A 20,595-nucleotide genomic window follows, 5' to 3' on the forward strand; every position below is an offset into this window, starting at 1 on the left:
TACAGATGAATTCTTTAGGACTTATTCATTCCCTAACAGCACAAGCTTGAAAAACCTCCTCCTCTACAGACAGGTCTGTCACTGATAGCAGATGCTAATTATATAAAACTAATGGAACTGGATTTCTAAGTTAGCAATTCAATCACTATCACGCAGTGGAAGTCCTTAATTATTTTTAAAAGGCTAATATATAACAGCACATTTTCCGAGCGAAAATGCATGTAGTCTAAAAACAGTTTAAAGCTTCATGGATATAAAAACCCACAGAATACCTGAAGGGGAGAGATTATCTTGCTGTTCAAGGGTGATGGCTTACTGTGAGATTCTTTGAAGCTTTCTGGTGTTGCAAGTTGGCCAACCGAGGCAGAGATGTTTGGTGTTAAGGAAGTCTTAGTGAGAGACTGCTGTTGCATTTGGTCATGCTGTGGGGTCAACCTGAGTTTCTGGAGAAGATCAACACTTGTATGGGATGTATTTGAGACAGTTCCTGTATTTGTTGATGTCAAGGGTGCTATAAGCTGGCTTTGGCCAGCTATTAGATTTTGTGGAGCGTGGTTCACTTCAGATGGCGGCTGATTCACTAGTGGGGATATCTGCTTGGCAGCTTGCTGCATAACTTGCATTATACTGTTGTTTTGTTTTAGGCCAGGAAGCATCTGAGCAGGGGCAGCTTCCATTGTCAAGGCTGAATTAAGAACAGGGCTTAAACGAACTGAATAGCTTGAAACATTTTTTACATCAGTCTGGGAAACTGACGCTGGAGGTATTAGCATAGGTGCTAAACATTCCTGCTGATTCAAAGGATTGGCACTGGTTTTAACGCTTGGACTTTCAGATTTCCCTAGTGATTGTTGTATTACTGTTGACTGGTCAAAGGAAAGAGGCAAGAGCAAACTATGCTGCTCTTTGGCAGAGGTGTCAGTCTGCAACTTCTCCATTCTCTCTGGATTGGGATACGGAGCTGTGGGCTGTTCCTTTGGTATAGAGGTTCCAAACAGTTCCTCCAAAGTCAGATGCTTCTGCATTGACTGAAATGGCTAGAAAGAAGGGAAAAGGAAATTTTCAGTTTAGAAATATACATACCACTGTGCATCTCACATGGTCTATTACAATTTCAAGAAAACTATGAAAGACAACTAGGTCAAATACATTTAAAATACAGTTTGGATATGAAGGCTGCCCTATTTACAGGAATTTTGAAATCAATTTCATTTACAAGGAACATCCTCTCTATTTAAGCTTTTTCTCTACAGCCTTCTATGGATAGACTATACATTAGTAGTAAAGAAGGAGCAAGGATACAGATTCTGCGATTAAGATGGCACCTGCCATCATTGATCAGCCCTAACTACACAAGGCACTTCAGAGGCTGGGGGGAAAGAACATGCATGTTGAACAAAATCCATATAGAATTTATAGAATTAGAAATAATTAAATGGCCTAAAAGATGGGAAAGGAACAGAGAAACCTGAAGGTACACAACTGATCTAGCAGTACATGCCTAGACAGTTCTTCCCACCGTTTTCATTAACAATGAAATAAATAGATGTTACAATAGGTAAAAAAATCTGGATAAACCTAAACATATACACACACAATTACACCTACCAGTCCTTTAGTCTCTCCCAAAAATATACATCTAGCCTACATCACCAACATCATCACAAAAATCTGATTTTTAGGATATAATCTTATTATTTTGCTGAAAATATTTAAATATGTGTTTCACTAAAGATAACAGAAACAGCTATTAACACTCTTAATCTCAAAATTTCCCCCTCCCCCTGCCTTTTTTTTTCTTTTTAAGGTTGCACAGTACCAGAAGTTATGTAAAACAGCTGCACTAAAATACGACATTCTGTTCAGAAGACTGAATGGCCTGCAGCACAATTCCAGTGTATTCTGATGGTATGTCTAAACAAAGATGCTATTTTACAATGACAGCTACTGTACCATGACATTGTTATGCTAGCTCTAATTTTACTAGCACAGATAACAGCAGTGAAGGTATGGCAGTACAGGTAGCATGCAAGTAGCCTAACAAAAAAGCCTTTAGCTTAAAATCACTTGACTTCTTCCCAGGTTACTAATCTCTACTGCCATTGTTGTTTCTCATTTTTAGCTAGCTTGAAGTCAGGCACACTTTCATTTTGCAGCTGAGACATTCTATAGTTTATAAATCTTGTTAATTACATTAGGAATTCTTTCTAGAAAGTTGTTCTCACTTTTCTCCACTGATCTGACTGTTCTGGAGACCTGTCATTCAACTGTAAAGATTCTGTTAAGAGAAAAATCACTATTCCATCTCATTTCAAACTCAGCTTTTCACTTTCACATGATAAATTGACTAGCTTTCCTTTATTAATACATTACAATATTCAAGTAATATACAGAAATCACTACCATGCTCTGATCCAAGTCAGACCAGCCCCTTACGTGGACACAGTCTGAAACATGAAGTTAATTTCCAGCCTGAAGTATAAAACACATCTTTTGCCTGTCCCATATCTGGCTGAAGTATACTTTGAGTGTATCATCAACTCAGTGTGTTATGAAGACCCATATCAGCAGGGGCTGCAAAGAGGCAACATGATCACTTTTCTGGACAGGAACAGAGCGCTGCTCAGACAGTTCCTCCAGAAATCATTTCAGATATATTGAAACATGAATTAGCAATCAGAGCTGGCACTATAAAGTTTAATTTCAGTGTTCTGGTTCAGTTTTGCCAATTGTTGGCACAAAAGCATTTCACGATACAACTAATTTTCATTTTGAACTGCCAAGATAAAAAAATTGACCTTCATATTATCACAAAGACAACATTTATTTTTATTCCCAAGTCTGTGATATCTTTAGCATGAAATGAAGTTAGCCAATCAAAATACAAGTGTGACATTTTGGAGGGGGTTTAGGAATCTCACTGTACTTATCATGTGTATACTATTTTTTAATTTCACTGGTTACCTGTTTCAATTAGATGAGAAATTTATTTTTACAGTTGAAATGGAATGTTTTTTTCCAGTAGTCTTCCAGTTGTCCATGTTATTAAAAGTGCGATTAAGAACAAACACATTTGTGATATATTTGAACCCAGTTAACTAGCTTTACAGAATTATCACTTGTTACCCAATTAATTTTTTCCAATATCTCTGCAGTTATTATTTTAACTAGCTCAGCAGAATTAAAAATATGCCATTTCACCTGTTCTATAAATCAACTGTTTCCCTTTAATTACTTCAGAGCAATTTGTTAGAATCTTATCTTTTCAATTTTTCCTTTACTAGATATTTGATTTCTGTTCTGCAATTCCATGAGCTGTCACGTGGGGCACTTCAGCTGCTTGTGTACAGTCTACATGGAATGACCCAAAAGAAAGCATCTTCTTTTAAAACAAAGCCTCAGGCAGCCCTGCTGCCAGGTCTCAAGACCAGGCGTGCAGCAGAGCTGGCTGCCAGGGGTCAGTGTATCACTTGTACTGATCCAAAAGCGGAGGTGCTGCTGAGGGAGTAGAGGGGACTGCGATTGCAAATAATTCCAGCAAACTTCCCACCCCTCATTTTAATTCATTCACTGTTACTACTCCATCCCCTAGAACAGATTCCTGCTGCCCAGACCCCAGACCTAACCTGTACTAGAAATTATTACTACTATTACTACAAAGTAAGTATTTTGTTTACAAGTACTAAGTGCAAGGCTGCACGCATTTTCATAGGGCATTTCATTTTTCAGACACGGTGGTTTATTGCATCAGAAACACAACAGTAAACTATTGAAAGGATGGGAGGCAGGCCCTGCAGCTTACTTCAGTGGGGTATTTTCTGAGAACCATTACTGCCCTTTCCATGCCCACTGGGTGGCACTGTAAGCAGGCCCAAATTAATTAGGTGTTACATGGAATTTAGTTATTGCACATTTTTTTTTCCTAAATTTATCTCTAAAGTCTTGTATGAAGCTACAGCTTCCTTGTGCAGAAATGCTTACTAGAAAATGGAGCCAAATACTGAACTATTGCTACCTATTCCAGCCACTCCAGTGATGATACTAAGTATTTTGTACTAAGTTTCCTGTGGTTCAAAGACAACATTTATATGAAGCAGAGGTTATTTTCACTAGCATTTTTACTATGGTTTAATCTTTAATTACAGGAGTAACACCAAGCTTTAGATTTTCTAGATATTTGGATACATGCTGATTCAACATGTTGTATCTAACACTTATCTGAAATAGATGTCAACACTAGTATTACCACAATTTGAACAACATCCCTCCCCAACAACAATGAATTTTTTTTTTTTTTTTTTTTTTTTTACAGTATTTTCCTTCCTGCAGAGGAAGGAACATACTGTCAAAAAGTTCTTAACACGGGGAAAAGACGACCCCAAACAACAGTCCTATTCTGCCCCCAACAAAAAACCCAAAACACTGAAGCAAACCAACAGAAAACCACATACACTTTTTCCACAATCCAAATATGAAGGAATCGGCCAAGCTGACTGGTATCATTACCAAATAGTCATACAAGCAGAGGTTCAATGCAAGCTACAGAAGTATGGCAGAAGATAGGTAAACACATTTTCAGTTATGCTAAGGAGAATTCAGTGCTGCCATGACTGAAGCGCTTTCCGTTTCTTGTCTAACAATTCACTATTGGTTTAAGTTAGCAGGACTGTAGCTATTGCTTTGAAGGCAGCACAGATAAACCTTAAGTAAAAGCCTAAAACATGAGAAAATAGAGCTTAAGCTTATGTGTCAAGAACTGTAACACAGTATACAGCTAACTGATGCCATATTCAGTCCAATAACGTGGCAGAGGTTATTTTTTCTTGCTTCCTTGCTCTGCAAGTCATCCTGCACATTACCACAGACTGATTTCTTCCAGAATCCAAGTTAGCCCATTTAAACACACTTGGATATTCACAGTAGTGTGGACATAGCCTCATATTTTTAAATGCCAAGTCAAAAGACAGAATTTAGGATCCTAAAAGTCTTCAAACCCATTAGTTTATTCAAAATGGTAATACATTCAGCAGACAACACTGCAGGCATTCTAAGAAAAGAATATTTTGGTACCAAAACAAAGTACTAAATGGAAAAAAAAAAGTAGCACCTTATCTAGGTTTGGATGAAACATACCTGCTCCTGCACTTGTAATGAAGTTTTTTGTTCTGAAGGCTCTGTGCTTTCTGGCTTTGGAGGATTTGCATTTTGTTGCATTCCAGAACTTGATATAACACTTAAGTCACTGACCTGATTCTAAAAAAAGAAAGAACAAACAAAAAAAAATTAACACAAATATATGAGTTTTAAGTCTACATTTATCCACTACTACAATCCTGTTTACATGGCACTTTGACTGAAATACAGACAGCGTACAGAGTAGCGATTTTTCTAAGACACTGAAATTCACAAATTTTAGGAAGTAAAAATCATACCAAGACATCCATCATCTGCTATGTATTCATAAAGCTTTTACTCTATTAAAAAAAAAAAGGACAACAGCTCACTTCATACTTTTTTCACTAAGAAAAAAAAAAAAGGCAGGCTTTTCACATCCTTTATCTACATTAGCCACTAATAAGGAAGTTTGCTATACTTCATTAAATCAAGAACCCAAACTAGAAACAACTTAGAGAAAAAAATCCTGTCAGAAATGATTCTATGTGGCTGGCAAGAGAGCTTGTCACTGACTTACTTCCACCAGATTTAATTAACCATGTACATGTATTTTCAGGTGTTAATCTGGTTCTCTGTGAACAAGGCAGGAAACAGACAAGAGTTGCATTATAACAGACAGTATGTTTTTAGATCAAGTTGACTTTGACTTTCATCTTTATTAAATAAATACATAAATGAAAATAGAAATTGTACTATAGTTTAAATCACCAGTGGAAAAACCCAAACTGTACAACAGTCTAGCGTTCAATAGGTAAACTACACCTTGTGCATATGATACAGCTGCATATTAGTACAACACATGATGATTGCTCAGGTGACTTACCCACAGCAGCAAAATACGGGTTAAACTTTTTAGCAACAAGCTAAAAAGCAATCTGAACTTTATTATTCGTCTTCAATTTCTAATTGAAAGAAATAAATACAAAATCAAGACTTTATATTGTGATTTAGGGACAGAGGCGAGAAGCAACTTCTCCCATCTTTCTGACTTTTAGCCACTAACTTGAAGGTCAAAGCTCTTTATGCCTGAAATGCTAGATGCCTTGTGGTTACAAAAAAAATCATACAAAGCATAGTTTTCTTTTCACTAGAGGATGAGCTGCAGTACGTTTCCATGCCCATGCTGAAACACACACACAAACCACCACACTATAAAAAGCATCCATTCACTTCATTAAAAAAAATAAAAAAATCTCAGAATTCATTCATTTTCACATATGGACTTGATGTAGCGAGTACTTGAAGGATTAAGCTGATTTAGAATCCTAGATTAAATCACTCAGACCTTCATAAATCTCTTTTTCACTCTCTCTGCCCTCTTCTCATGCTGACACTCCGCCAATCTCATGTGGGCTGCACACAAGGATTACTGTATGATCCATCTGGAATGTACCAGGAAGATAAGTACTTTGTGCTCCTAAATACAAATTCATGTGTAATTACTGAGTGCCATAAAATAATATATAAAAAAAATTAAGACAGGAAAGGTCTCTCAAGAAGTCATCTTCAAAACAAGTTGGTTACCTAATCACGTTAACATCGACATAACTTGGCTACAAGGAGTTCCAAAATTAATGTGCCAGAGGTTTGTTGCTAAAGCTGAGATAGTCAACAGAACATTCTCCAAAGAAGTTAGCTTGAAACATGACCAACATTGCTCAACTCTGTTTATCTTGCAACTTCTACACAACTACAGTCATAGCAGGCTATGGGATTATGTTCAACAGATTCAGTTCACATACACAAAAAGGAAATCAAATAATTATTCTAGTTTCACTAGTGTTCTAAAAGCATCAAGAAAAACAAACACACACAATGACAACAAATCAAGATCAAGACACAAATACCCCAATTATATAGTAGCTCTACTGTAGTCCATGCCCTGCGTATTTGCCTGTTGTGTTACAGACACCACAGACATAAACTGTCCACCATAAAAATCTGCATACCATTCCCTGTATATCACAGGATCTTACTTGTCTACAAAGCTTCATCCATGATGCTTAGGAACTTTGTTTCTAGCAAAAGCTTCTCAGTACTCTCACATGAAAAAGATCTGAAAATCAGGAGAGAAGCTGGAATATCCTGAGTCATTTTTAAGAGCCATCTGTTAGAAATGTGTATTATCCAATACTGCAAGTACAAAGAGGGAGAAAGGCTTCATCACACCCTAAGAGGGCACTACCAAAACAGTGAGTTCTTGTGGTATGTGTTTTCTTTTTTGTTTTGCCCCCTTTTTTTTTTCTTCCCAATTTCTTCAAATCCATCTCAATTGATGCAACATTGAAAGATGAGTCATTCAGGTCTTGATGCTTCCTTCTATGTGCTCACAAAAGCTGCTACTTCCACAATGCTGGCCTTTCTACAAAGACACCATCTCTCCAGACAGCATTGATTATCAGAGAATCAGATGCAATTTTTTTTTTTTTTTTCTCCAATCTGTATTTAAAGCATTCAACAAACACATCACTGATTTTCAGAAACTAGTAGCTAGCCTGGGTCAAATACATTGTATGGTTTGTCACATTCACTTGCCCTCAATCTATGTCAGAAAGTGACAAGTTAAGTTGGCTCATACAACGATTAATCCATGTGTTCATTCTTTTCTCCTCATCCCACACTGTACTGTAACAATCAGGTATGCTATAAAGACTCAAATCCCAAGTACTCAACTCTGCGGTGACCTACTGCACAAGCAACTTCTGGAAGGAATCAAGCACTCCACTAACGTGGTAACTCTTCTCCCACCAGTATGGCGACAAAAACCATACCACAGCTCTGCAATGTTATACTCACACATTACTTCACTATTGCACGTTCTTGTATTATTGTAGTTCTGGTGAGGCATGTTCAGGATCTTTGTTTCTTTTTTTGGATCTCCCACATATTACCCTTATATTTGCCCTGCAGGTATGAATTTGGTCCTCGGGACTATATAAAGTAATTCTTTCCTAAGAGAAGTAATATTCTCCTTCATTAGGTAAACTTGTGAATTTAGCACTGGCAAAAGATACCAGACTCACCCTTCTGAAATCAATTAATTTATTAAAAGGATAGACACACAGTAGACAGGACAGAAGTAGTAAACTAGGGAACAGAAGGATAAGGGAACAGTATTGTTATACTTAGTCTACAGCTATTAAAAATATGCTTCATATCGAGTCTACTAATGTACTGAATTACTAAATCTCTAATACCACAAGACTTCTTTTGAGACTAAGAGACAGACACTCTTGGGTACAATTTTTATTTGCTATTCCCAGGGACAAAAATCTTCTCACAGCAGTAGAAATTGGGTTATAAAGTTATAAAATGGGTCTATCAAGCTATATTTCAAGTTGGATCACACAATCAGTATTCAACCTATCTTGCCTGAAATCAGAGACTGCTTCCTAGTACAGGAAGGGAACAAGACAGATACTTGAGGGAGGGAACAAGACATCAGTCAGAAAACAAGAGTACTGAAACAATGGCAGAGAATGCGTAATCTTTAAACAAAACACAGCTAAAGTGTTAAAAACTAGTTTCCAGATAGGCTTTCGTAAAAATGAAGAATAATTAAGAAGTAGGCAAAGAGCTGCCCACTAAGGTAATAATTACAGAAATAAAACATGAATTCATGCAATATGCAAATCCCACGCTGTTTTAAAATATGAATTTTTCCCCACATTACCCCTTCTCTCTAAGTCATTGTACATCTGTGCTCATATCACAGACATGGGATAGTTCACAAAGTTTCTGGGCTTCTGTTATATTATTCAACATGTCAAAGCATTTTATTGTGCAGCTCAGTGAATGCTCTTATGACATGAATCATAGCAAGTCTCCTCCAGTGACTTTCAGAACAGACAAAAAACCTGAAAAACCAAAGTGTCAGCCACTATAAGGAGTATTTACAATAACAGAACTTCAGAATCACAAAACCAGACATGTTCAGTGGTACATTCTACACTACATTCTCTTTGTTCATTTCTCCTTTGACAATGATCTTACAGAACAATACAGTAGATGAGTACTGAGATTAAGCAGTCCATGCAGTTGTTTTTAGAAAAATATTTTGTTGTGCCTGCATCTCCAGGTTTTTATCTGTTTATCTGTTTTTAAAATTGTATTTTTTTTTCCCCACCAGAAGGTAGTAATTCAAACATAAGAATATATAGGCCCATTAAACTATGGATTAGGTGAACTACTTTGGAGTCTTGGGTTACAGTGTATTGCACAGGACAGTTTAGTATATAAGAATTACTCTCTACCATCTCTCTCAGAAATCATAGGGCATGCTCTTTCAGTGGACTCCATATAATGTCCTAAGCCCCTTATTCAGAAGTAGAAGTCATGTTTTTGTTTGTTCGTAAGATTAGGGAAAAAAAATTAAAGAAGAAGAAGAAGAAAAAAAAAGATATTTCCTTACTCGTTCGTATTCATCCTTGGCTTTACTAAGCATTTCAAGGATGTCAATGGGCCTGTTTTCATTGCAGCCATTGGTTCTGCTGGGACTTTTTCTGTCCTGGGAAACTTGCTGCGATCTCTGAGCTTCTTGTTCTACCACTCTACAACAAGAAAGGAGAAACAGGATTTTAAAATTTTATCTGGAGTTAACATCTTGCAAGAAGCAGTAAAGAGAAGCGTACTCCCAGCGTATTACGACATTTTGCTCTGCCTAAGTAAAAACCTAACACATAGTTGACCAAAGTTACACAAGTTTTCATTTGCTACAAGGTTTACACAAGTCAAACTGTCAAATAGTCTATATGATTTATCTCCCAATGCAGACAGCACTGGTCTGTCTCTCACAAAGTTTGCCTACAGTAAACACTACTTCTGTAAAGCTGTCATATTTAGATATTTTTACAGTAAAATATGTGGACATTCAAGCATGCGTTATACAAAGAGCACATGTATTATACCACAGACAGTAAAATACATTTTTTACTCTTTACTTCCTAACATGCATTTTTTCCATATTTAGTCAAATCAAGCGATGGTATTCAACAAAATCAATTACAAAACAGTTCTAATTTAGGAGGAGGCCTACCATTATACCACAAAACAAAGACAGTGGGAAAGAAGAGAGCTGGCTCACACCACATGTCTCTGAAGTCAGTCTGCAAGGAGGCTTAGAGCAAGTTACCCCTTATTCCCCCACTTCAGGCTCTGGAAAGAAGGGCAAACCATTTTCTTCTCTAGCTGCTCTGTAGTCATTCCAATTACCTGCAGGTCTACAACACATCTTTTTCTCTGGACTTTGGTGCCTACAGTTCATTCACCACTTCTACTCCACCCCTACCTGCCTCAAGTATCAAAAACCTTCAGTTTAAAAGATGGTTAAGATATGAAAGAAGATGTGTACCTGGTATGTTTCATTAATAAAAGGCAGCATATACTTCTAATCCATATGCAGTTCACAAGATATACATGGCTGTGCAATGCGCTAAAGCTTATCCTCTTGAAATAAACACACACCAGCCTGTAATCCCTTCTTTTTTAAGCCTGCATTAATCAAATATGTTAAGAAAAAACAAGCCCTGTAAACAGGGCAGAGCTCTGGAGCTGGCATGTCACTTGAGAACTCTCATGCTGTGGAACTGATGGCTGATGGGGGAGCCAAGAGGTGCCATCATAATAATCACAGAAAGCGTCAATCATGCCAGCCTCCAGTTCCTTCGGGTCAGTTAAGATTCAGGACAAATTCTAGATTTTGTAGACTGTAGAGTAATTTGATATTTATATGCACTTCTATGTTGCCATTTCTGAGAAAAATAGTAGTTCAAAGTCCTGGAAGTTTCTTCCCAGTGTTCTAGCAACCAGGCCTCTTGACTTCACTAGAGTTTAGCTGCATTTATTTGAAGAAAGGTTAGATTTGGCTTTTAACAATTCAATATTACTTTCAAAATTACTTTGAAAATTTTTAATCATACAAGCTGCTTATTTAACCAGCTTCTCACTATTAGTACAGCTTTCTCTGTAAGCAAGCATTCACCTGCAAACATAGCTCAGAACAGCCAATCTACACTCTGACAATTTCTAAGAATTGCAGCATGTGCTCCTTTGGATGAAGCAGCTCAATACTGTACCAATGTTTCTATGGTGACACCCTGAGAGAACATTTTGTTCTAGCACCCCACGCGGTCATACAGTCCTGACTTAGGACCTGTCTAAACTCAACTGCAAAACTAGGGATGAGAAAGGGCAAGGTAAAAGAACCAGAATACTTTGCTGAGATTTTAAGTGTCAGCATAATTGTATCAGAAAAAATAAATACTTAAGCTAAAGGAAAAATTCTGAACAGCTGAACTCATTCATGTGCTGCCTGATAGGTGAAGCAAAGGCTTCAGTCTTGAGACACTCCTGCTTTTAACTAGTTGGTCCAGAAGGTTTCAGTAAAACATCTTCCCATTAAAATGGTACTAATTGGTCTCACAGCAAAACATCTTCAAGGAGTATATCCATTTCACAGAAGTGTCTCACAAAGATTTCTGAAAAACATTTAATAATATTTTTCTATCATCCATTATGAACTGTTTATTACCCTTATTAAAGTTTAATTTTTTTTAAGAGAATAAAAAATTATATTCTCATGTAGAAAATTGTCTAATAGCTCTTCCTCAATCATCTTTCTTGTGCAGGTTACATTCAGATGATGATGATGGGGTAAATGTGAAACCGTACACCCCCAAAAGTCTGAGATACTCTCCCACTTCTATCTTCCTGCCTGTATCTCAGAAGCCAGTTTGGGTCTAACTGTTGAAAGAGGGTGAAACAAGCTTATAAACTAACCTAAAAATAAGAAAACCCTACAAATTCACATGTCAGAATGCAATAGTTTAACAAAGAGTTGAAAAACCCTAGTTTCTGTCCTACTTCTTCTAGAAAGCTCATCCCTCAAACAATCATCTTGACTTAACTTGACCCAAATTAATTCCTTCTAAAGTTAGGAGTTTGATGACTCCAATAAATTTTTTTCGTTTCAGAAAATTCTAGAAGTCTTAAAAAAAAAAAAAAAAAAAAAAAAAGAGTTCTGTAAATTGAATACCTTTGCTGGGGAAAAAAGTCAACTAATACAAATCTGTACACTGAGCATGATCTGTATGCAATCCAGGATTAAATCTTTTTTTAAGCAAGGCCTGCTGTTTCTTTCCATTATATCAGATAGTGGAAGAGGCACACGTTCCTTCAGGGACACAGTAGCTGCTGTGACAGTTTGCTTAAGAATATCTGCAGTTAGAGCACTGAAAACATACCTGGCACAACCTCACAGAAGGGGGGAGAAGGGGCAGGCGGGGGGAGGGGGGGGGGAAGAGAGAGAGAGAGAGAATGTGAGAAGTGAAGTCTGTGATTACAAAGCCTACAAACACTAATTTACTTTTCTTTTGAAAGATAAGCCACCAAAATATAAATGGACGGCCTGCAATCTTGTTAACTCAGTCTGGCACAATAAGGTCAAGTCAAACAGCAGGAAAGAGAATGCAAATCTCCTTGAAACCTTTTATGGTTATGTTTTTGAAGCTCTGAGGTACTACAAAGGCAGTACTCTTCCCTATCAGTGATAAAAAAACCCCCACCTAAACAAAAGGGTACAAATCCAAATTTCCACCCAAGACAAAGACAAAAAACTGTGGAACAAAATTAATACTCTTGGAAGACAACGTAAATATTTATTTCAAAATATACTGAACTAAGCCTGATGGAGCCTGCTACCACGTGCTGAAATGTGGCTTTCCTTCTCTAGGATTCTATTTTATTTTATTTTTTTAAATTAAAGAGTATATTTTAAGTTGTCTTAAATACATCTTTTATCCCAGGATGGAAGAGTTCCTGCAGTTTCAGCCTCCTTTGTATAGAGAAGCACACAGAAGTATCAGCTTTTTTACTTTTCTTCTGACTGCCTTCTACCTATTTTGAGTGAGAGAAAGCTTGATGTTTGTGGAAACAGATGTCAGTAAAATACTATCAATCCGCTTTTCATCAAGTTTGTAACAGCAGCCTCACAAGTGCAGCTTTTCCATCCTGAAGCAATGTGCAACTAGAATGCCTTCATTTCATTTTCCCTAATATGAATCTTTAGATACTCAGAAGCTATAAGGCATGCGGTACCAAATGAAGTGTGACTTCATTCTACGCTTTTTCAACAAATACAAATAAATATACTTACACTAAATACCTTTTTCAGTATAGAAATGGCTTCTGCTAAGACTTTTGTTACCCCCAGAACAACACACAATTTTAAAGGAAAGAGGAACTAGAAGTATTCAGATATTCCATAACCTACTAATGAAGAATGACTTTATGAAAAAAAGCACTCGGATAATGAAAGACTTATTACTAGCAGCACTTAGGCTAACAAAGAACACTTATACCTTTTTTGACCAAGTTAATGGCAGGAAAGAGTGAAAATCATGAAGTGAGGTCCTAGCCAACTCAGCAAAATTAAGCTGTCTGTATTCTGTCAATGTCCAATCAATAAATCTTTTTATGTGCACATTTGATTTCTCTAGATTCACCTGCTTAAGTTTGAAGTAACAAAGCTCAATACATGTTCCCCAAAGTCCACTTGATACATTAACTAATTTCAGTTTCAAAGATAGTTTAATCCACAACCATTCCAACACCTACCATAAAATATTCCAACATTATAAAAATACATTTCAGCTTTTTGACTTTCCAAAATAATATGTAATGTCAGAAGCTTTCTAGGGTGCTGAGATGCTACAGTCACAAGAGTGTGCGAGTACGTGCACCATAAACAGAGGTGAAGCAATAATGCCTGCTTTGACACTTCTGCCTCTGTGTGTTAATAAAGCTACAATATAGGCATCAGGGACCCAAGAAAAGGCAGGCTACAGTAGTTTACAAAGGAGATTACTATAAAGCTTAGATTATGCCAAGACTGACTTTAAATGAACCTGCTGGGTTGCAGTTATTTCCAGAATATTACAGAATCCAGCAACAAGGGTAGACATGCTTTACGGACTGCTGTGCCATGTCTAGACTCATCTGTTACCTGATCACACTTTTAAAGATCCCTGAAGTATCTATAGCCCATGATTTGCGCTATGGTAATTATACTAGTTTAATACCAAATGAACTCAAGTTTTGCTATAACGACACTTAAATCTGCAGTGTAGCTGTGCATGACAGAATAAGAACATGGCAGAGTTTGAAGGGTTCAGTTCTCTCTCCCACTTCAAACATTACTCATGGTTTTAAATTAAAAGGTGCATTAAAAAACAGAAACCCATGCCTTTCTCATGCTCTGTTTATAAAGCAGAGAAGCAATAGACATTGTTACTTGTTTTGCTAACAATTTCTGAGAGTCACTTTCACACAATTGTTTTCCATTAACCCTTATAATTAATCCTTACATTTGGACAAGTCAAGTAACAGCAAAAAATCCAACATGGCTCGGAAGGAAAAAAAAAAAGTGGGAAATGGAACTGTATAGGGTTATCAGGATGAAAGAAAAAAAAAAAGAACTTAGAAAGAGATCTTGATGGCAAAGTCTGTCATTTGTATTGTCTTACATTGCTTCTGCAGGGAAAAGCCAAAATAACCCAAAGGAAAAACCCCAGGCCAAGAAATTAGTATTCAGCTTAAAATGTCTACACTATGACTAGTTTCCATATAATTAAATTTTGCCAGTCTTCAAGATGACCTGATTTGCAAGACACGACATGCTGATTAAGGCATGCAATAGAAAAGAAAGTTCAGGAAAGTAGTGTGATAGCGAAGAAAAGCAAAGCAGGGAACAAGGGATGAGAAGATACCCTGTGCAGTACATCTGCATTTTGCAATTTTGCATTTTTGCTAGTGTCACTACCCTGTCATGTAATTAAAGCTCCTTCCTTTCATAAAGACATCAGAGATTTGCTTAAGTTAATTCTCATCCTCTTCTACTAGTAAAAAGCCTTGGCTTAATCTGCAAGGCATCTCACTTGAAGGACCAGAAAGGTGCAAGAATACCCTCCAATCACAACACGTTTTAAAGACTTTATGCCACATTACCAACTCAACCAGTTCCAGCCTTCTTTGACCTCTGTTGTTCACTCAAACTCCTGTACTCTATCTGAAGCCCTCAGCTGTGGCAGTGCAATCATCTACAGTACAGATAGACTAACTGCATTGCTACAGTGATAGCAGCTTAAACAAACAAACCAACCAACCATGTTATTACAGATTCTTTTAAGGTTTCTTTAAATTGAGATTACTTCATAATTTCTACTCCATGACATCTCTAGGAGCCTGTGGAACTACAAAGTAAGACAAGTGACATGGCAGCCCTAAAAACCAACTCAAAAGGGGGGAAAAAAGAAGAAAAAAATAATCAAACAATCCAGAAATTAGCAACAAAAAATTCCTATTATTTCATAGTTCTGCTGACTCTCCTAACATCACTTTAATGCTGTAAGATTCCACCTACTTCTCCCACTATTCTCCAGTCTCTTTACTTTAGTCAGGAATAATACCTAAGCCTTAAAAAACCACAAACAAACAAACAAACTCCCCCCCAAAAAAACATAAACCCAAACAAAACCCAACCCACCAACCAAAAAAAAAAAAGTGGCCATCATTTATTTGATTACACTTTCTGCATCAGAGGATCTTTTGCCAGCATCCTTATACAAAATAAAATATAAAATAATAAACTTTTCATACTTGCTTTCTTTGGAGAATGCCAACTAATACTTCAACTGATTTTTTTACCACTTAACTGAAAATTTTAGTGCTGTAGTTAAAAAAATAATAAATTGATTACTTAAACTGGTACCAGCAAGAACGTTGTATTTTTCTATTTAAGGAGAGTGAGAAAAGAAGCCGAACATGTTTAATAGGTTCAATTGTTTTTTTTCTGTATTGCATAAAAGAATTACAGAACAATAAGACCACAGTACTTACTTAGCCATGAGTTTTGCTATTCGATGACAGTCATTCTTGTCATAAAACCAGATACTGTAAATTGACACTTGAAAATAAGAAAAAAAAAAAGCAAGTGTAAGACAAAGGTTAAAATAATCAAGTCAATAGGAATAAAGCAAAAACCCAGCAGCTCATTAAATCTGCAACATATGAATTACCATCAATTTCCACTCAAATATTCTGTGACTGACTTCTGTTTATAAAGTAATCAGAAATAGCACATATGCAAACACAAATACAACTTCAGTCAGATTAAATGCAAGAACTAAAAAATGCTGATCCTGTTTATAAATAGAAGTGGCAGAAAAATGAAGTTTAACTACCAGATGCCTTCTTACTACAGTTGCAACCTTCTGTTTTGAATTACTGACTTTACCATTTAAACTAGGCTAACGGGTATATATATATATTTTTTTAAACACTAATTTTTAAATTTGTCAATTTTTGAAGCTCAACAAAAACATTAAAGTTTGAATTACAGCATAACAGTTCAATCAGAGGCTCTCCAGAAGGTTCCCTCTCCAAATTCTTTTTTTAAAAAGAGATGTAATTTTATAGGAAGGAAGCAATACCAAAGCTCCAATCACACCATCACATTCATGGAGCAGCTTAAAACTAGATTCATACTGAACCCTACTCTTTGAAGGTATCAAGGACAAAGCAATGAGTGCAAAAGGGTTCCAGCTCAGCAAGACACTAAGCCCCATTCTGGCTTTCAGAATAAGTAAAATTCCACTGAAAGTTGCCAGAGTTGGAGCCTGATCACAGAGCTGAAGGATATTCCATCAGAGGGCGTAACTTTGTCAGTAGTACCAGATACTATTTCTTTATCAGCAATCCCACTTCAAAGAAGCCATTTTTACCCATACACATACTCATCGCACTGTCCCCACAGTTGTGCCAACACAACAGATCTGCAGAACTCTTTTCAGAATTGTATTTAATCAAACCCACAAAGCAGGTTATTTTAAATCTTGGTTCACCTATGAAGTTTGTCAATGCTTAGTGTGCAAGTACATCAAAGGCAATTGGACACTTTACATGTTACCAGTAATGTATTTTCATTTCTGAAAAAGACACTTTTAGCATTTTAAAACTCATCTTTATACCGCAGTTCATGCCAATGTTTATTAAGTTGAAATCACAAGCTGATTATAAAAATATGACAAAGTGAAGGAAAGTAATGTTTAAAAAACCCAAAAAAACCCCACAGAACACACAAAACCCCACAACCTTTTCCAGCCAGATGTAGATTTTTATTTCAAAGTGAAATCTTCCCCCTACTTTTTTTCCTTCCTCAAAACACTCAAAAACTTTAACCAAAGCCCACTCAAAATTATTTCAAGCCACAGCAAAGAAGCAATTATTTACCAAACTTTTTTTCTAGACCTTCCAGTTATCTTAGACTTACTGTGTTTGACCAAAACCCTCAAAAAGCCATGCCCACAATTAATTTCTATAACAATATCCTAAGACAAACTGAAGTTCTACTTTGCTTTTTAAAAATTTTATTAAACAACAACTATATTCATTTGGGCATTTATTTCTTTAGAAGTTACAGCTTAAGTAAGAGACAACAAAGCTTTTCAAGTCATAAACAAAAAAACACAGCAGAATTTAAGGAACTTTCTTCTTACAAAAGATATAAGCCAATTAAAAAAAGCATTTCATACATGCAACCAATGCTTATGAAATATTTATTAATATTTACAGTTTAATACAACTGGACTGTCTACTGCATAGAAACCTAAAGATGTTTCCAGTTTGAGCTTTTTCTTTAGTCATGTAGCATATTTTAACACTGAAGAAAAGCTTTCCCTTCCCTGACTTCATTATCAGACAAACTGCCAAGAGAAGAAAGCTTCTTCAAAAGCATACTTGCTGAAGAAATGAAGATAAGGAACCTATAGTGATATCTTAATGGGACAAATGATAACAGTCACACTCAATTCTGCCAGAAACAGGCCTACACAAGACCAGAAGTAGATACAAATCTGTTTGGTATACAGAGTATTAGGCTTTTTTCCACTTATACTACTGGCAAGCAATCATAGGGAGTCACTGCAAAACATTAACAGTATTACAAAGATGTAAAGCAGATTGTGAACAAGTAAACTTGGGCATTAACTTAGATATGGTCCAACAGGCTGGAATGTTTATCTTCCTCTTTTCAAAAGAGGACTCACACTTGTACTATCGGTTCAGCTCCCTTGCCCCAGAAGTATGTGTATGTGCGTGTGTGTGTCCCAACTGCATTACTATTTGATATATTTCTTACCTGCATGCAATGTTAGCTATGAACATCCTTTTATTAGAAACAGAGTTGGTACTTAGCAGTTCTTTTCAAATCTGTGATCTTTTTACTACACCCAGCATAAACATTAGCTGAACGTTCACATATCATACTGCAGTTCTTTTAAGAGTTTGATCTAACAGAAGCCACTGAATTAAGTGATTAATTTTTCCATCAGTTCCAACACTTTCCATCCAGCTTTTTTCTACACCGAATGCTGGGCAGCATCTTTAGTAATCAAGTAGAAGCAGTTTGTAATCACCAGCAGCAATATCTTTCAGTTGGATTCACACTACATTTTGACACACGTGAAGTCATAAGTAACCCATAACACAGACAAATCAGATTTAGTAAAATTTAAAGAAGTCATCAGTTATCTTAATCTACATTCTTCTCTGACATACGTCATTTTTATTAGAAACACCAACCCACAATTATTTATCTAAACATATAACACAACTTCTCTCCAAACTTGACTGGATCAATCACTAAAACTTGATTGAAATTGCTATGGGAAAACAAAAAGATTTTGAGGAAACAAAAGCATTATGGAAGTCTTCCTGCTCAAGCCTAACAGCTGGATGACACCAAAAGGTCTTGGTCTCTTCTATATTGTGCTCCCACTGCTTCACGGGGCAGTCAGCTTACTGTTCCAATGCTGCCCAGTCAGCAGGTCTGAATTAGGAGTGGGGATAGCAAAGTGCCAGAGTGAGACAGAAGCCTCACTCTTTGACAGCGTAAAGTGAAGTTGCATCCCAAAGCTGTAGTTTCACTTCAGTTTTCATTTTAAGTTAACAGAAAGGAGCAGCATCACCACCCTTACATTCCCACAACTTTGCTTATAACTCATTCTACCCCAATTCACCCCTTTCCCTTCTGTCAGCTGGATACATTTTAGTCCAGACCAGTTCCTTGACACTGTCTGTACATCAGCTTCACAAACATGCCATCTAGCACAAGAGAGGGTGCCGAAACAAGAAGCTGGGGGCAGCACAGTAAGGCAAAACTGTTAAAATGTTCATGAAACTCTAGCCTGAGAATGCTATGCCAGAAATGTACATGGGACTCATCAGCACTGCCAGTTTCAGAGATTCCAGACACTGTCACTCTCCTGCCTTAGGCAGTGCAGCCATTTGTGCAGATACAGCTTTATCTCATTCAAAAAGATGATCCATTTAAAAGTTACCTTAACTAGTTGGAAACGCTGATAGAAGAGAGAGCAAAAGTTTTATTTTACAGTTCCAATTTAGATGCTGTTATACAATGAAGCAGAACAACTGGGAGTGGAGGACAACAACCTTTCAAACTCTCTCTGGAAAGAAAGGACTCTTATTTTGAAACCCTTCCTGTAAGGTAATCATGGAAATCAACTTAACCCAATCTCACTTCTATAAAGAAAAGCACATACATGCATCATTTGCATATGGTATACGCATCATTTTACACTTCAAATAGAGTTTAAGGCAAAAGCACAGAAAGCAATCTCTCTCAAAGCTCCTACTTCTTCCAGTAGCAAGGTTAGCTGAAATGCCACCTCTCAGCCAATCTGCTCTAATATCTTCTTCACTGAGATTCCTCATTCACTATTCATATTTTCCTCTATTTAAACATTAGCCTGCCACACAGATTTATAAATCATTAGAATTAATTTAAAAATTCCCTCCCTTTCTTATTGTTTTGAATAGCTAAGGCCATTTCACAAATACAATTCACAGCACAATCCCACAAGCAATTGCACTGGAGTAATTCAGCAGGTGTGTTGTCCCAAAACTTGTGGGATCTTTCACCCAGTGTGCAAGCCAGTAACACAGAGAGTTGAGGTATTAGCTGTTTATTGCTGGTTCTGTGCAGAAAGGGGTGCTGGGGGTATCCCTGCAAAGCTAGCACACCCAGCACAAAATCATTCATTTATATGTTGTACATTAGCATAATTACCACACTCACTGTTTATCTACCTTTTACTGGTGCCCGTAATTCCATATTTTAAAGCTGACTGGGGTATAGTGTCCTTGCCTTCATTTTAAGGTGCAGTGTCTTTTAACTTTACTGCACAAGCTCAGTGGGTGAGGGTCTTCAGGTGGAGGCAGGTATCCTAACTTCTAGAGGTGTGGTCTTCATATTATAATTAGTTAAGTTCACCTGAAGGGCACATTTTAAACTGATTCATGTAGTATGGCCAAGCTTCTTGGGCAACCAGCCCACTAAAGTTTATG

The 20,595-nt window shown here is 36.8% G+C and overlaps 1 protein-coding gene across 3 annotated transcripts in view; it reads right to left on the reverse strand.

Moving 5' to 3' along the window:
- Positions 1-20,595, reverse strand: part of DCP1A (decapping mRNA 1A) — a 38,612-nt gene that overhangs the window by 9,184 nt on the left and 8,833 nt on the right. For 2 of the 3 annotated variants that reach the window (XM_049826666.1, XM_049826667.1), the window contains exons 4-7: positions 16,069-16,135; positions 9,587-9,725; positions 5,134-5,253; positions 273-1,037 (exon numbers count right to left, since the gene is read on the reverse strand). In XM_049826666.1, the coding sequence (XP_049682623.1) occupies positions 273-1,037; positions 5,134-5,253; positions 9,587-9,725; positions 16,069-16,135 (1,091 nt within the window). The remainder of the gene's footprint in view (positions 1-272; positions 1,038-5,133; positions 5,254-9,586; positions 9,726-16,068; positions 16,136-20,595) is intronic. The other variant, XM_049826668.1, reaches the window with a different exon arrangement.

The sequence above is a fragment of the Accipiter gentilis genome, chromosome 23 (assembly GCF_929443795.1).
Source record: "Accipiter gentilis chromosome 23, bAccGen1.1, whole genome shotgun sequence".
NCBI classification, from domain to species: domain Eukaryota; kingdom Metazoa; phylum Chordata; class Aves; order Accipitriformes; family Accipitridae; genus Astur; species Astur gentilis.